This window comes from Patagioenas fasciata, chromosome 5 (assembly GCF_037038585.1).
Source record: "Patagioenas fasciata isolate bPatFas1 chromosome 5, bPatFas1.hap1, whole genome shotgun sequence".
In the NCBI taxonomy this organism is placed as follows: Eukaryota; Metazoa; Chordata; class Aves; order Columbiformes; family Columbidae; genus Patagioenas; species Patagioenas fasciata.
Genome location: NC_092524.1, coordinates 41,231,006 through 41,248,038, shown reverse-complemented (window position 1 = coordinate 41,248,038; position 17,033 = coordinate 41,231,006). Strand labels below are relative to the sequence as shown.

Sequence of the window (17,033 nt, the reverse complement as noted above, 5' to 3'; positions counted from 1 at the left end):
TTTGGAGGCATAATCTTAAAAAGTTATGAATTACAAGATGATCCAAGAAGTTTAAAAAAAGAACCTAATTCATATATGACTGCTTCTAGAATTGCATGTTTAGAAAATTTAAGCCATTTTAGGTTTAGCCATAGAAAGTTAACTATGCCATACAGGTGGCACAACAAGAAACATGAATTACCCATGTTTATAAAGAGTAAAGATCTGTGTAACTTGCTCATTAACATAGTTTTTTCCAGATCAGGTTCTAATGGGACACTAGTTAGAGTGAATAGTGCTCTGAAATAACATCATTTCATGACACAAGCAAACAAAATGGTGGTCTGCAGAGCCCAATGAGAGCGTGTAAATCTGAAACATAGAAAAACACTATTTACCTTAAAAATTAAAGCCCAAGACACTTCCATGCCTTTCAACAGAGTGGAACGTTGCCAAAATAGTTTCAAAAGAAGGAGAAAGAATGATGTTTTTTATTGTTATTGCTATGTTCTGCAGTACTTACCAAATTTAAAGCTTTCTCAAAATAAAATAAATTTTTTTCTCCCTGCCTTTTTATTTTTTAATTTATGATGTCAGTATAAAATAATATGGCTTTTTAAATATATCATTATATAAAATGATGTAAATTCCAGTTTTGGAGCAAGGGATTTTGAAATGTAGAATAAGAACAGTAATGTTCATTGCTTATTTTTACCATTGGTATCCTTTTCTGATCATGCTGGAAGCATCATAGAACTTGCCTCAGTTACCTTTTCAACTAACAGAATGGTGCTCCTCATCTAGCAGCTTATTGTTAAGTTCAGTTTTGTGCTGACCTTCTCGATGGGTAGTACCTAAGAGTATCTTTAAACTGTGGAGTAAATCCTCTCTTAGTGATTTGTTGGGATGCTCGTCTACACTCCCCAAAACCCCATACAAAGGTAGGCTCAAACAGTCCTTCACTGTTCCCTGAAACTGTTTCCTGCCTTGCATCCTTTGTCTTTGGTTTCTGGAGCTTCCAGGACCCTTCAGTTCAGCTCCTGCTCCCTTATTGACACAGAAATACAGTTCAAATGTTCTCACACTTGATGGTAAGTGAACAGTTTTGCCTGTCAGTTCACCCCTGCTGAGCTTCAACTCCAGTATATACTCAGTGATGTAGGAGATGCAGGGGGGTGAGGTCACCATGAAAACAACAGCCTAACCTGGTGCAGAGCTATTTAAACCCAGACGTAATTCAGCACAAACAGTAATCCCGGTGTTAATTTGGTAATCACTTAAACACTTAGACAAAATTTAAGCTTCCACTGAAAGGCAATTTCTTTAAAAACTGATAATCTCTGTTTTGCAACATGTATTGTACAAGAAATTGTAATCACATTTAAAAAGAAGGACATTTAAATGAAAAAAACTACATATGCAATACTGCACGTGCATTTGTAGTAACTGATACAGCAACTGCGAGTTCAGGATTTTAGGAGTTCTTTTTACATTTGATTTCTGTCTCCCTAAAATTGCGTTAATGTTATTGCTAAGCGTGATGGTTTTTCAATATCACATATATTTGTAATGTGACCTAAACAAAAGATATAATAAAGTAATTTCTGAATTACTTTTTTTTTGCCTTGGGAGTAGAAACATCTTTTATTAGAAGAACATGAACCATGATAACACATTAATTAATTTTCAGGGAGATTGGAAGGTTCCGTTTACAGATTTAATGGAAAGGATATCAATTATTTCTTTACCATTTGTGAAAGGGGGATAGGGGGTAGAGACCAGTACAACAAAAATGGACTGGAGAGAATGGCACTCATCAACAAAACACTTTCCATCCACTTAAAAGCTTCAAATGGAACTGAATTCAGGACTCAGGAAGAGAGCCAAATGGTTGGATCCCTAAGGCAAGGGAGGTGGGAGGTTTTAATTTCAGATTTGCTTCTACAGTGATATTGATATTTATTTTCTCAAAAGCTAGTATTTTAATGTAAAGATAAAATATTTTTAATCTTATTCAATATAGAATTTAAATACATATGTAATTTCAGGTAGGTATTCAAGGAAATAGGCATAAACTTACATACGTACTTAAATACTTTTCTAGATTGAGACTTACAGTAGTTTTATTTTACACATTTCTCTTGTTTTAATAGCGCTTTGATTATTACTTGTATGCTTTCAGAAACAACCTCAGGAAAGTTTGTTTTTATAAACAAAAAGTGTGCATCTCCAAAATTCACATGTATGTTGTCGAAATTCATGGCTCTCATGTTTGAAGGTCCTATAGTAGGGTCTTCCTTGTCTGTTTCCCTGGGGAGAAATGCGTACTCACTGAGTATCTTGTTTTATTAAGCTTTTTGGTTTTCTATTTTTATGTGCAAATTCAAACTAAAGAGGCAATAGCAAAGAAGTGTACATTGCAGTTCTGTTGGAAGCTGATAGGACATGATGTTCCAGTTTGGATGCTTATCCTTGAGAAGGCTCCCAGATATATAGCTTCTCCATGATCATTTTGTTATGTGAAGAAGTGGAGATGTTAATTGCAATATTCTTCGTAAAGCTGTAGGTAGATATGCTATGCAAACTCCAGAATCAGAAGTCCTGAACAGAAAGGCTGAGACTCTGAATTTAGACTGAAACTCTGAAGGAAACAAGTAGAACGATTTGAAGGTTTAGTGATGTGTTTACAGTGGTCTGCATTGCTGAGGAGGTATGTTGTAGTGTACTGCGTGGCTGGAGTTTGCAAAATGGTGAAGACCATGTCTTCACGTGTATATCACAGTTTCGGAGAGGAATGGAGGGTGTGAATTACCAAGGCCCAAAATGACTCCTTGGTAGTAGACGACAGAAAATATTTCTGTCAGTGCTTCCATATGAGACAAGAGTGGAGAATCCAACCTGTAGGCTGACCAGCACAGATGTTCGCATGTATTTTCTACTCAGAGAGGTTACAGCATGACTGTGAACTCCTGAAAGTGTTGTGTTTGCTCCTCCTTCTCCAGTACAACTTTTCTTTAGGTTCAGTGTCATTTGTGTCTATAATTCGATCTCATCCAGCTGCTGGGCTGTCTTAGCTCAATGGGTATCCATATGTGGTAGGACCATAGAGGTGTCTGTTACCTGACTCTGGCACCTTTTCCTCCTGGTGGCTTTATGCTGATATAGAAGCCCAGCTAGATGAATCCTTCTTGAACTCCACAAACCGATGATGTACTGGGGAGGTGGTGTATTAGTTCCTACAATATATCTTCAATACGAAATTAAATAGGGAAGTTAATTGCCTGTATTTTGTTCTCTTTGTACAAGTGAATAAAAATTACATATTTTTATGTTTTAAATAACATCAAAATATATTTTAAAGTTTGATTGCTTGACCCGTCCCACATAGTCTTTGATTCAGTCAGGATTGCAGAAAAGGGTCTGGCTATATGCGCTGAAAAGGTGGTTGACTTTCAAGTAGACAAAGTAAAATCACAATAAGTCAGTAATGTCTTGATGAGTTGTGTTTTCTAGTATACCAAGGAGACCGTTGCCATTACAGAGTGAGCATTGCCTTAACATTGAACTTGACCACTGTAGTGTGGAAAAAAAATAGAAAGATAACATACTTGAACAAGTATCCTTATGTGTTTGGAAGCCATTGAGACTGAAAATTGCCTGACCTAATGTAGTTAAATAAATATAAAACTATTTTATTTCAGATTCAGGATGTTCTAACATATTCAACTGTTTTATGAAGTCCTAATTTTATTAATTAAATCAGCTTTTTAACATGGCTTATTATGAAAACTAGAAACAGAATAATCGTGAAAAAAAAATGAAATCCTGAATTAAAGAAACTGTTAGGTGATTTGGATAATAATAATAATAATAATAATAATAATGATAATAAAGTTTTATATCTGTGAAGTCATTGGATCCTACTTTTGTGATGGTATTCCAAATACCCCTATTAAAAGTTACCTAGACTAGACATTGGTTTGGGTTAGAAACATGTTTTTCGGTGGACATTTTTAGAAAGGTTTTGCCTAAAAGAAGCATTTTTGTGCACAGAACGAAATGAATCCAGGGCAGAGGTCTTTATTAGTACTCCACTCTAATTAGTTAAAAACCTTTTCTTGATTGGTATGCAGATTTCTGGTCCTTTTTTCATTAATTAACAAGGAACAAGCCAGAGGCTAAGGGTATTTGGATCTTTAGGAATTTATTTGAACTGAACCATTTAAACAATGGTGGGTTTTTTTGTTTGTTTGTTTGGTTGGTTTGTTTTTATTTTTTTTCTCTCAAATGCAAATTAGGAATGTATTTCTATTCAGAGACAAAACATTTCTATGAAGTGGCTACATAGCTTGTCCATTCATCTTCCTTTGTTTTATTGCAAAAATATTCTCAGATAAGTTACTTTGGTGAGTTTGTAAAAGCAGCTTTATTCTTTTATGGGAGTCATTGTAGTGTGATGGTAAATCATTAATTATTTTATCTTCAGAATATAGTACAATGAACAATATAAAATTCAAAGTTCATCATCACAGTGACCAAAAGGAGGTTTGCTTTGTTCTGTGAAGTACCATGTAAAGGAGCATATTAATTATGGTAATAATTTTATTAATTTTGGGAATGATATCCTTGTTACAGCTTCTGCTACATTTGAAGACTTTCAAATCCGGCCCCATGCTCTTTTTGTTCATTCGTACCGAGCACCAGCCTTCTGTGACCATTGTGGAGAAATGCTGTGGGGACTAGTGCGTCAGGGGCTCAAATGTGAAGGTAAGCTGCAGTGAGATGGGATTTTTCAGTCTCAGGAAGAGACCTCTCCATTCCACTTATGCATGTTGTCTCTGATGCTGCTTTTAAATTGGTTATACATCAGAAAAGAATTACAGTAGGTAGAGACAGTAAGAATTATCGAAATGATGAACTAATTAAAGAACAAATCCTTTTTACTGCTCTGAGGTCTCCTAGATACTCTGAAATGCAAAAAAAAATGGTCTATATGTATCTTTAAGAAAAGGTTTTCTGTCTTACATTTCCCTTTGTGAGCCTGAGTCTCTATCTCATTCTATATCACATTAATTCAGATCATTTAAATTAAATTACTGTTAATCCATATGAGTTTGTAATAGCTATCTTTCCTTATTTTGACACAACTATTTGACTCCTAGCAGACCGTATCCAATGGAATATAACATTGCAGTGAAAGACTTCCTTACCTCCCAGATGGTGATCACAGAAATTTCCTGCACTTTGAAACCACAGATTTTTTGAAAAATCAAAAAAGAAACACTGGTTATAGATACAACTTTTTGGAGCTTCTAACATTATCTCTCTAAAAATTGGTAGAATATAGGAGCTAAGCCAGTAAAGTAGAGGAAAGAAAGTTAAATCAAAAATATGGCTTGTGTTTTTGAATTCTTGTTGTTTTTGAACAAAACAAAAAGTTCTTTGCTTTTTCTGGTAATAAACCGTAATCAGATGGTTTTAAATTTATCTTTTCAGGATGTGGTCTAAATTACCATAAGAGATGTGCATTTAAAATCCCTAACAACTGCAGTGGCGTACGGAAAAGGCGCCTGTCGAACGTTTCCCTAACAGGACTCAGCTCTGTTCGGACAGTATCTGCAGAACCCTCGTCCAGCATGTCGGATGAACCCCTTCTGGTATGGGATCCCCTAGCTATAGAGGCCATGGCTGTTGCTGCTAAGAAATAATGACATTTAGTACTACAGGATCTGTTTTTGCCTGTTAGAGACCACAGAGGAGGGTGGTATGTAAATGACAAAGCATTGTTGAGAGAAAAGGCATCTGGACTTGAAAGGGAGGTCACCAGCTTAAGGTATGTAGGTTTAAGGTATGTGGCACTTCTGATACTACCAGGACTTTACTCCCTTTGTCAAGAATTTGGTTATTTTGAAGGTGTAAAACTACCACCCATGCTCATGTGAGCAGTTGCATCTTGTAAGATGTCTCTCTGGAACTAGAACTTGCATTTCTTCTATATCAGGCCATTATATCCATTGGTTTATGACATTGAAAAGATTTACCAGGAAAAAACATTTTAACCCAAACACCATGGTGTCAAACTCAGTATCTGCCACAGTCAAGGCTACAGTTAATTAGTTGGAACCTGGGTATTTAGAATATTTCTAAGTGTTGAAAAGAAAGTAGGAGAAGTGTCCATTATTTCCTTAAACAGATCTTTGTGGTGAATGTATGTCTATATCAGTATATATGTTTGTAGATGTGTATGTAGATGTACAGTATACACACAGGCACACATAAAAATATAGTATACTTGCATATGCACTAATATAGGAGTTTTCCATCATGAAAACAACTCTTCTGAGAACAAGATGCAATGACTGGATTAAATTAGAGTAATATGTATTTTTGTGTCTTTGACATATTTATTCCTTTAAACGCTTATGGTCATCATATACTTGAATAGTTAAGAAATTACACTGTGTGTAAATGAATCCACTCCTAAGTGAAAGTTTTGAAAACCTTAAGGTTTAAAAGAGAGGAAAGAATTTATAAGTACACACAACAATTATCATGTTTCCCTCTCAATTAGAATATTGAACTTATTAAACTTGACATACTAAAAGGACACTATTGCAAATGATGTAGGTCTGGCATTATATGCAGTACCATCTATGAACCATAATTATGTACTTATGCTACTGATTATCATTAGTCTAAAGCTACTTGGAAATTAAGGTTAACATTATGAATCTGTATTTTTAATTGAAAAGCTGCATAAATGAGTAAGGTACTTAAGTTCTGCAAAAACTGCAGCAACAAATCCTTATAGATTCACAATTCTCAGTAGGCGTTTCAGAAATGCTGTCTTATTTAGACCAAGACAAAAAATTTTGAGGAAGGCTGGCCCTTATTCTGAATTGCTTCTGGAATTTTGGTTTAAAAAATTGGATGAGTGAGCATCCTGGTGTACTCTCTATAAATATTCACTTCACCGTACAGTTACAAGGTAGCAAAAAATTGCAAATTGAAAACATTTTTAATATGACTGTGTTGTTTACTGATGCATTCTTACGTGAAATACCTGGTTTCCAAATCTGCATATTTTAAAACTTTTGAAAACATTAGAATTGCCAGTGAAGAAATACCGTAAGTTTCATATATACTGAAGGTTATACTTTTCTAAGAACATGTAACCATCAGTGTACCTGTGCTGATGAATGAGAATGCCACACATGCACACACACATGTGCACGCATAAAGGAAATGTATTTACAATAAGTATAGGGAGGGACATTAGCCTCAAGAAATGAAATAGCTTTCCAATTTCACTTTATTTCAGGAAATCAAGGTATCATTTACCAGATTTTCAGAAGTGCTCTCACACATGGCTTCTAAATGTCTTCTATTTTGTTTTGGGTTTTTTTGCATTCAATGTGTTTCAATTTTTTTCATTTTCTTTAAGTGTGCATAAGCTTTGTCAGTTCTCCTGTGTCAGATCTGTCCTTTGGACTTCATTCTTCTGCAGTACTTGTCAGATAAGTTTTATGGCAGGTGTATGGCAGTTTGGTACCAACCAAAGCATGCACTTTGGAATGCGTTTCGTATTTCTGTAGTCTGTGTGAATATACTAAGAAAAATCATTCTCATTCACAAAATCATATCGTTCTTTATTAGTATTGATGTGACACTTGAATCACTGGTAGCAAAATATAACCTTGGTTAGGGACCACTGAATTCAATCAGATATCTGTGTATTCTTTAAATAGGACTAAAATAAATGTTGTTTTTAACCCCATTTATTATGTAGAGTCAGAGCAATTTGGAGAGAGGGATTTCCTGGGGATCTGTCGTAGGTGGAATTATTAACTAAGTTATGGTTTCAGAACCTTTTTGTTAATGTTGCTCACAGTGTTAAATCTAACTTGTAAGTCTAACTTCTGGAAAAATGCCACTACCTTAGTGAAGATGTCATGCCCTCACAAAATTGTGCAGTTGAAAAGTCTTCGAGACAGATTCATGCAGAATCTTGCAAGGGGTACTTTAATTATCCTCTCATAGGGAGCCACTGCACACAGACACAGTTTCAGTTTGGGTATAAATGTTTTAATTAGCCAATGTGAGCTGGAAAATTGACTGGGGACTGTATTTGTATACAGCTTTAAAAGTCTACTTCCAAAGAATAAAATCTGGCCAATATCCTTTTTTGATGCTTAACTTCTTAGTATAAAACTCATCAACAGAAATGCTAAAACATGTAGAACTAGGAGGATGCTATGTAACCCAGATTTTTACTTCTCATATCTCAAATGCAATTCTTTCGCATTCTGCTTTATAACAGAGAATGACAGTAAATAATCACACATTCATGCTTGCTTCTAAAGTAACATTATTTTCTGTCTTTTTCTCCCCTTTATTTCTTTGTTCTGTTTTTTTAATTCTTTCCAACTTCCTGTCTCAGTCTCCTGTCAGCCCTGGCTATGAGGTATGTACTGAATTTACTCTACTCCCTATCATACTATCATGAAAATCCTTAAATGATCAGTCTCAATGTGAAGAAATGCAGAAATTTAATCAGATTAGTACATTATAATCTTCAGAACTGAAGACCATTTGTTTTTCTTTTAGAAAGGGTATAACCAGTGTTAAAGTCCAAAGCTCAGACTCCAAAGTGAATGTCAGAATTCTTATACTAAACAGTAAAATTAGCTAACATTAAAATATTTCAATACAAAAATGGCTTTTTCATTTCTTGGAATTGATAGAGGTCATTGGTTGGACTGAAGCCCCTTTTTACTGGTAGTAACACACGGGAAGAAAATTTTAACTTTATTTTCAGAATATTGGGTATTTGCTGGAATAATGTAGAAAATAAACATTTTATTTTAAGCTGAACAAACGTCCTTTAAATGCTCACCAGCAATACACTTCTAATACCATAATGCAGAGTAGTAGCCTTTTTTTCAGAATAGAGTTGCATTAAAAAACAAATAAACAAAAATTAGTCGAGTATTATGTATTTCTTTGGAAATAAAGATGAACAGTGTACAACTAAGTTACAGCTATATACATATAAAGTCTAAATGGGAAAACAAATTTTTTTAATGAGTACTTCATGTCAAAGGTTGTCCTCTTTGGCTTTCAATATGGATTTTCTAAATAACTCTGGTTTTTGTTTAAAATTACAAAAGTTTGTGAAACTGTTGTATGTTCACATTTTTCCCTTGCAGCATGTATTTGAGATGCAGCCAGAGAGGAGCAGGCTTTGGAAATGTTTTCATATTTAGAAATACTACATAGTCAATCTGAGGAACATTTTGTTATGCTGAAATGAAGATTGTCATGGCCAAATATCCATCTCTTTGAAAGAAATAACTGTTTCTTCCTGAAACACATATATACTTACTGTAGTGTGCCTAAGTATCATAGTGTGCCCCAGAATCATAACTCCACAGAACACACACAAAACAATACGAACAGGCATATTACAAAAACCCTGTTCCTTACATCTAAGATAATTTTAATCTAAGTATGTGCTATCTGAAAAATAATGAATCCATCAATCTGAATGGTGATGGATTACCCTAAATTAACGGTAATTAAAATTAGTAATGAAAAAAAAATAAAGGCATCATCTGGAGGAAGAACAAGATTGTGTTTCTTTAGTAAAAAGCAAATATGGTAACCATCTATGTTTTTACTTCAAAATACGTTTGCACAACAGGATATAATTTTATTTCTATTTATGTATCTGTTTCTATTATTTTGGTAATTTTTATTCATTCTTCTGGAAGCAATGGATGTTATGTGTTAAGGTAATTTTATAGACACATTGGAAGTGATTTCTTGGAAAAAGCCTAGCTAATTTTTACATTTAAAATAGGAATGCTGTGTCTTACGGGGCACAGCTAAGTGTAATATTACAGAGTTATTTACATATTATCTTTGCTTTTTGATGCAGAATCAGGATTTGTTTTTTACTAAATAATTTGAAATTTAAATAATTTTCCTTAAGAAGACTATCTACTTATCACTGACAGAATACAAAGCACCAGGTGTTGCCTGCCTCAGTAGATTTGTTTTAAGCAGAGCTGGCTTGAGGCTTCTCAGCTATATATAGAAGAGTGATTTTGCAAAACTAGGACATTAGATTCTCTGGGAGGGAATTGTCTTGAGTTGTAGGTGGCCATTTTCCCTTTCTTCCCTTGTACCCAGCTCTTACTACAGCTGCTCTTTTCTCTTCCCCATTGAAATCAGGAGTCCTCCTTTCCAGTGGCTCAAAAATTTCCAGTGTATGAAGCCTTTCTTTTCCACACTCAGACAGAAGACGCATCTTCTTTTCCCAGTTCAGTCCCTGGGGAGCCTCATATGCCTCCCCAGCTCACTGGACTGGAAAAGAGGAGCCCTTGAGGGAGGGGTTAAAGAAGAGCTGCTTTGTGCCTTAAGCCAGTTGTAATTAGTAGGAGTACTTTTCTAATGGCTAGAGTTGGTTAGATGAAAGATCCTCAGAAGCAAAATTAATATTTCCTCTTGAAGAAAGGCACTCAAGTTAACTCTGAATTAAGATCACTCTATTCTTGTCACCCGAAGTTATCTTTCCATGCTCCACTGAATGTGCACTGCACATTCCTCTCTGTCTTATGGGAACTTACATTCAGTGTGCTTGTTTGTTTAATGAAATACCCTGTGCTATTTTGAGGAGTGCTCCTGAAAATCTTTTGAGGTCCAAAATCTAGATGTTATTTAAAAATAATAAAAGTGTAAGATATTGACGGTGAACTAAACCCATCCTAAGTACTGTTAATATTAATTTAGTGCCAGATTCACCAGGTGAATGTAGAGTCCTACACTGAACAGAACTGAGAATCAAGAACTCAAGTGAGTCCAGCACAGAAAGTTAAATGTTTAAACAGGAATTTAATTTATTTCCACAATATTTTAGGTGTCATTTTTTAGTATTCTTGCTTTTGTACAAGTAATTTAAAAGAGTAAAATATATTCAAGGTAAAAAACAACTCAACAAAAACTATTTAAAATGAGGTTCACATTTTTTCTTAAAGCATTGCCTGTCTGTGACATTCCAAGTCCAACTGAACCCTGAATTAGAACACTGTAGGATAAAGAAAGTAAATTTGAAATGTCTTACCTTACACATTACTGGGCCATAAAATAATAATAGTTCCTGTATTAGCTGTCGTGCACTAAATAATGTAGTACTGAGGTTCTTGTAACTAACTCAAACTACATTAGAGCTTTTCTGATCTAATTTGTCACAATATGATTGTTTCAGAAGTTCATTACAGCTAGATGAGACCTAAAATATGATTGAGCCAATTATTTTAATTTAAAATATGCATATTTGGGAAAGCAATAAGTATTGGATCAGTTGTGCACCTAATATTTTCCAAATATCTAGGAAGATAGGTAGAAGAGAAAATGGTAAAAAGCTTAAGATACACATGTTCTGAAATTTCATATATGCCATGTCTGCTGATGTTTGTGAATGCAACTTGTTTGTGAGAACTTGGAGAGGTTTAGTGAGTATTTGATTCTGCAGCTTGGAAGAGAAAAGAAGTTCAGGTTGTTCTTGTCCTCAGGTAATCGCTACTTGTTCTTAAATTCCCTATTGTGTTTTTAGGAAAGACATACAATAGCAGTAGTTGTCAGCTTATGATCCTTCAATATAAGCCACCATGGCTTAAACTGAGGAGTTGTAGACTCTTTGTGACTGTCCCAGTAGGAATTCTTTAGGAGTGTATGGTATGTCTTAGCAAACGTACACTCAGAGCTAAGTTTTTGGAATTTCTAAGTACTTGACACAAGGGTTTGTATGTATTGAAAATATAAAAAAGTGGCAAACCCTGCCACACTCATTTTTTTCCTATAGCATCTCTGAAACATCATTCATGTTTGTGCTGGGTCTTGTGAAATGGCAGAAGATCCCAAAGTGCAGTTTGTATTTTGAAGAATATGGAGGCAACATTTTATCTCCAGTTACCTGGCCCAAATATCTTCACTGGTGCTTTCCCTTCTAGTATATAAGCTTGTTTTTCTTATTGATAATGATTTACTGCCCCCAAACTTCCTCCCTTTTGACAAACCTCACCAGGCTGATATGTCTAAACCTCCTCTGTCCAATGTCAAAACTTTTTCCAAAACAGTGGCTGTGGTTAAGACCAGAGGTCTGCTGTTTATCCCTGATTCTATGACGGTGTAGAGACAATGTCAAAGTAATATTAATATATGTCATGGTGTGAACCATAATTGTACAAAGACTCTCTGAATGGTTTTGTCTTGAATTACAACTTGGCTATACCACCTTTGTGTCATGTTATGTGCCCTTTTTCTTTTTTCTTTCTTATTAGTTCTATGCACAAGTTCTAGGCACAACTGAACTGCTGAGTCCAGCTTATGATACGGGCATTCTAGTAGTGCAAGAAACTTATCTGAAAATAATTTATTACTTTAAATTATTATACTTCAAATTATGAAGCACATAACAGAAGGTCAAAGTAAACTTCATATTATTGAAGAAACTTATGTCTGTAAGATGCAGAAAAAAGACTTTGAGCTATATAAGCCCTACTATGTGTGCTGTCATGAGCAAATCCTTTGTCAGCACACGGCTTTTGTTTTGGAAAATCCCTGACTCTGAGAAGTTATTGTAGTTATACAAGGACTGCTGAAACCCAGTAATCTTCCCTTGTTACTTTACAAAATAAGACAGGTTACAGACAGTATTCAAACCACTGTTTGCTGGTATTGATGTCTGAGTGGAGGAACAGGGTACCTAATAATTTCCATCTGTGGATAGTTTAATATTAACAGCTTGTACTGAAATAAGTTCTTCAATGTGTTTACACATGTAAGACTCAAGTGTTTTTCAGACCATAGCTATCTAACTGTGGTACTTGTAGGATTAAATTGTACACTTGACTTAAAGAGTGCAAGAAGCCTCGAAAGACAACACAGTTGATTGCATTCTAACTGTGGTATTTCAGTATATTTAACTGAAGATTTGTTTCCTTGAATTCACTTAATTACAGTCACATAGTTTAATTTGTCAAAGAAAGTCAACATTTCCATTGCATTAAAAACATGGCAGTTCCTGTGGTTACATAGATGTCTAGCACCTCTTTTGACAGTAGCTTCCTGTGAAGAAATTGTACATGAACTTTTTATTAAGGCTTTATCCTCTGACTTCAATATAGGAGGAAAATGCTAAAAATGAAACTTCATGCGGACAGTTACAGCTGGTTTGTTTGTTGGTTTTTGTTTTGGTTTGGTTTGTGTGTTTGTGTTTGTTGTTTTGTTTTGTTTGTTTTTTTTTTTTTTTAAATATACATCACTTTCTCAGTTGTCCAAGTATATAAATTTAAAAAAAAACCCTAGCTCATGGTAGTTTGCTTCTTTTGTTAAGGCAAACATTTCAAAAATGTAGGAATACCTGTGTTGTTTTTGATTTAATATCTCAGTTATAAGTACAGGAATAATGTCACAATACTTTTTAGAAACTGAGCCTACAAAAGGTTAGCACTTCTTTGTGAACAGTTTTGAAAAATGATATATTTAGGAGAATATAGGATGTGTAGCCTGTTCTCTTCTGATTGAAGTTCACTGACTTGAATTTGTTTCCACAAGCGTGATTTAAAATAAGATGATTAAATGTCAAAATTTAAGTATTTCTTTTCGGACTCTTCTAAAACTTGAAACTTCAGCAAAGTTTTGTCAGAAGCCCTTGGACATTTTTAGTGGGACTGTTGAAACTCTTTAAAAGTCAAGCAAACAGCAGTCTGTTTAATGTTTTAGGCCAGCCTGTGCAGCCAGGTTGTAGAGTTGTTCCTTCTATTTGTTCCCAAGAGGACAACTCTGCATGCAGGCAGTCAGCTTTACTGCTTCCCATTAGGCCTTTCAGCGTCTCCCTAAGGTTTCTTTGATTTCTGTGCCTGGGAGGGATATAAGTAGTGCTAGAAGACAGTCAAACAGGTGATAACAGCTGAATCAATTGGCACGGAATCAGTATTTATTTCAGTTTCTTAATTGTATTTTGCAATAGATTTGAACAAGGTAAAAACACAGACAGAGGGATCTCCTGCTGAGGGATTTTACCTTTGGGGTAACAGTTACATGCAGAATGTCTCCCTACAGTGACAGGGTTCTGCACAATCACTTTGTGCTTCTGGCTACTGCAGACAACCTTCTTGTGTCCTTGAATACCTTTTAACAAAGCTCAGCAGATAAACCTTAGGTAGCTTCGGTCTACCAATTCAAAAAATTTGAAGAAATTGAACAAGAAGGAGGGCAACGCATCAGCTAGTAAGAGTCAGACAGAATGCCCCATGCTGGGGAAAAGCTTGGCACCTCTCCTTTCTTGGAATAATTTTTTTTTTTTTCAAAATAAAAGAGTAAGAAAACACTGGATTCTATTAGATAGTCTCATAGTTTAAGGCATAATTTAATTGAAGTCTCTGGATGTGATCAGTGTCACTGGCTTGTGTGGCCATTCATTCAGTTAAATATCTGCACGTGATTCTTCATGTTTGTCACTTTGAAATTAATATTTTGAGCTGTTAAAGTATAATTTACCTTGCTGAGATGATTGTTCTAAAGGACTGGTTAGTGTTTGGATCAGTGCAGGTTGTTAGTTTCCATGGTGTAATCCAGTTAAGCAATGATTTCCTGGGAAGTTTCCAGATTTGCTGAGTCAGTAGTCTGGCTGACTACCAGGAAAAACTAATTTATCTTTCTAACAAACCAGGCAGACTGGCTGAAGGAGAAGGTGCTTTGTGGAAGAGATTTTTGCATTTGCAGTGAAAACAGGATAGTTCCTGGTTTCCTTTCAGGGGTTTTAAGTTGTGGTATCTGTCTGATGCTGGGAGTGCTGGAAGTTTAACTCGAGGGATATAGACAGGAGTTTTGGAAGATATTGAGAGGGGAAGCTCGTCAATGACAGTATGGAGAAAGCATTTCTCCTCCCAATCAGTCATGGGTCTTCTGTCACCAGCTTCCTTTCCCTTCCTACCTCTGAGCAGAAGCAGAGGGTCCCATTGCCTCCAGTTGGAAGAGGGACGGAGTGCAAGTCCATCATATCAGGCCTGAGCATGCAGGAGAGAGGCTGGATCCATGGCTGCTGATGTCTTTTCTAGTATGGGAGAAAGTGAAAATCAGCTTTACCTCTTACTTGACCTGAAGATACTGCAAATAAGTAATTGCCAGTGTGCTATATGGTGTGCTACACTGCTATTGCATAGCAGCCCAGTGCTTGCAGACTGGCAAAGAAAAGGTGACATACTTTTTCTGTAAATATGGCTGTGAATGGAAGAGCTGACAGATATTGCCTACAAAGAATTTGTTAGAGTAAGTTTAGGTCTATTTATTTCGTGTCACTTGTTTTGAGGTGAAGGTGATGAAGTTGTTGTGTTTGTTTATCTTTGAGCTTGTTGTGCATTCTCAGTACATTATTTTTAACAGAAATATAAGCAGCAGTGCAAATATTAAAATCACATTAGAAAATTAGGGTGGGGACTGGTCTTGACAATTGACATCCTGCACTAGGTCTTCTAATGTTTTACCTTTTGTTTAGTATCCATTTCTGCTTGAATCTGTAGAGAACACTTCTAAATTACTAGCAAAAATGTAATTGATCACCTATTTTCTAACATTACGCGGCAGCCATGTGAAGTGAGATTTGAAATAAATCCTTCAAAAATTATAACTGTGTTGGCCGATAGAAGTTTCAAGAAACAAGTTTAATGAAGAGCAATGAAAAAGCTTTATCAAAGGTAGCTTGATATTTGATCAAAGCTGATGATATGGTGAATGACTGTTGCAGAATTATCCTTCAAAAAAGACTGAGTCAATATAGAGCACACAGAACTCACTTTTTGTCCGCCCTAAAATTTTCTCAGAACCATTCAGAAGCATATACTAGCACATTAAAACTGAAAAACGTGCCATCAAACTGAAAGAGCAAAAACTATAGCAAGTAATTTGTCTGAAATCCATAGTGTACCACACCTGAGATTTGATCAGACATCATCTAGGCAGCACATATCAGTGATCAGAGCCAAAGCTGTAGGGGAGCTTGTCTCTCTCTTTTAGTCATATAAGTGCTTAAGATTAGTCTCAGTACATTTCAGCAATACCACTGAGATTTCTGAAACCTGCAAAGCATTTGGTGAGGAAAATGGGGCTGACCCAGCTTTCTAAAATCCTTTGAATATGAAGTTAACTGGATGTAATTTGGACTTTTAAAAAGCTTTTAGCAGTATTCAGTTGCAAAAATATTTTTTGATTTGGCAATAATTTGGAAAATTAAGTCAAAGAATGACAATACAAAGTAGATTTAGTTTAGGTGATAGTAGATAGGGTTCTAAGTGATATCATAATGTTAGGAGATGTTTGGATCACTTGTACTTCAGGCAAGAGTAAGATTGTCAAGAAGTAGGTCTAGTGTTGAGAACAGTAAACTGAAATATTAATTTGTTGCAGTGACAACTGCAAAAGCAAACTGTAGTATTCTTTACCGTTAGAAGTTCTTACTCCTTTTCAATTAAAGTACATTTTACGAGAATAGTGTCACAACATGAAAAATCTACCAAATGTCCATATTCAAGGCAAAGACAGCAAAGCTTTGTGACTAATACCTTGAAGGTAGTGATTTGAATTAAGGCAAACCATTAAAGAATTACTTTATTCAAAAAGAAAATACTTACATTAAAAAGTAGTATGTCACATGTATAAGTGTTCTTATTATGAGCACTGAAGAGCAAATTCAGAGCCAGGTATCTGACCATAGCACCGGGTTGAGGATGTCTAACTTGCAAGGCTGAAGACTGAAGTAGCATCAATCTGGGCCGAAACTGTCCCTATTCGACACACAATAGTGAAAGGGCCACCTAAGTATTTCTGGCTCCTCTTGTGAGCTTTGTCCTGTCCACAGGTACTGAGGGCTGTCATTTGCAGGTAGTTTGCACAAGCTGAGCAATGCAGTTTGTGCTGTATATGTAGACTCGTTCTTCCTTCCTGCTGGGCTTCCACCCTTCCTTCCAAAGTCCTGTTTATGTTGATTTCAC

The 17,033-nt window shown here is 35.5% G+C and overlaps 1 protein-coding gene across 4 annotated transcripts in view; it reads left to right on the top strand.

Moving 5' to 3' along the window:
• Nucleotides 1–17,033, top strand: part of PRKD1 (protein kinase D1) — a 134,405-nt gene that overhangs the window by 86,367 nt on the left and 31,005 nt on the right. For 3 of the 4 annotated variants that reach the window (XM_065839735.2, XM_065839739.2, XM_065839737.2), the window contains 3 exons: nucleotides 4,615–4,746; nucleotides 5,476–5,636; nucleotides 8,420–8,443. In XM_065839735.2, the coding sequence (XP_065695807.1) occupies nucleotides 4,615–4,746; nucleotides 5,476–5,636; nucleotides 8,420–8,443 (317 nt within the window). The remainder of the gene's footprint in view (nucleotides 1–4,614; nucleotides 4,747–5,475; nucleotides 5,637–8,419; nucleotides 8,444–17,033) is intronic. The other variant, XM_065839736.2, reaches the window with a different exon arrangement.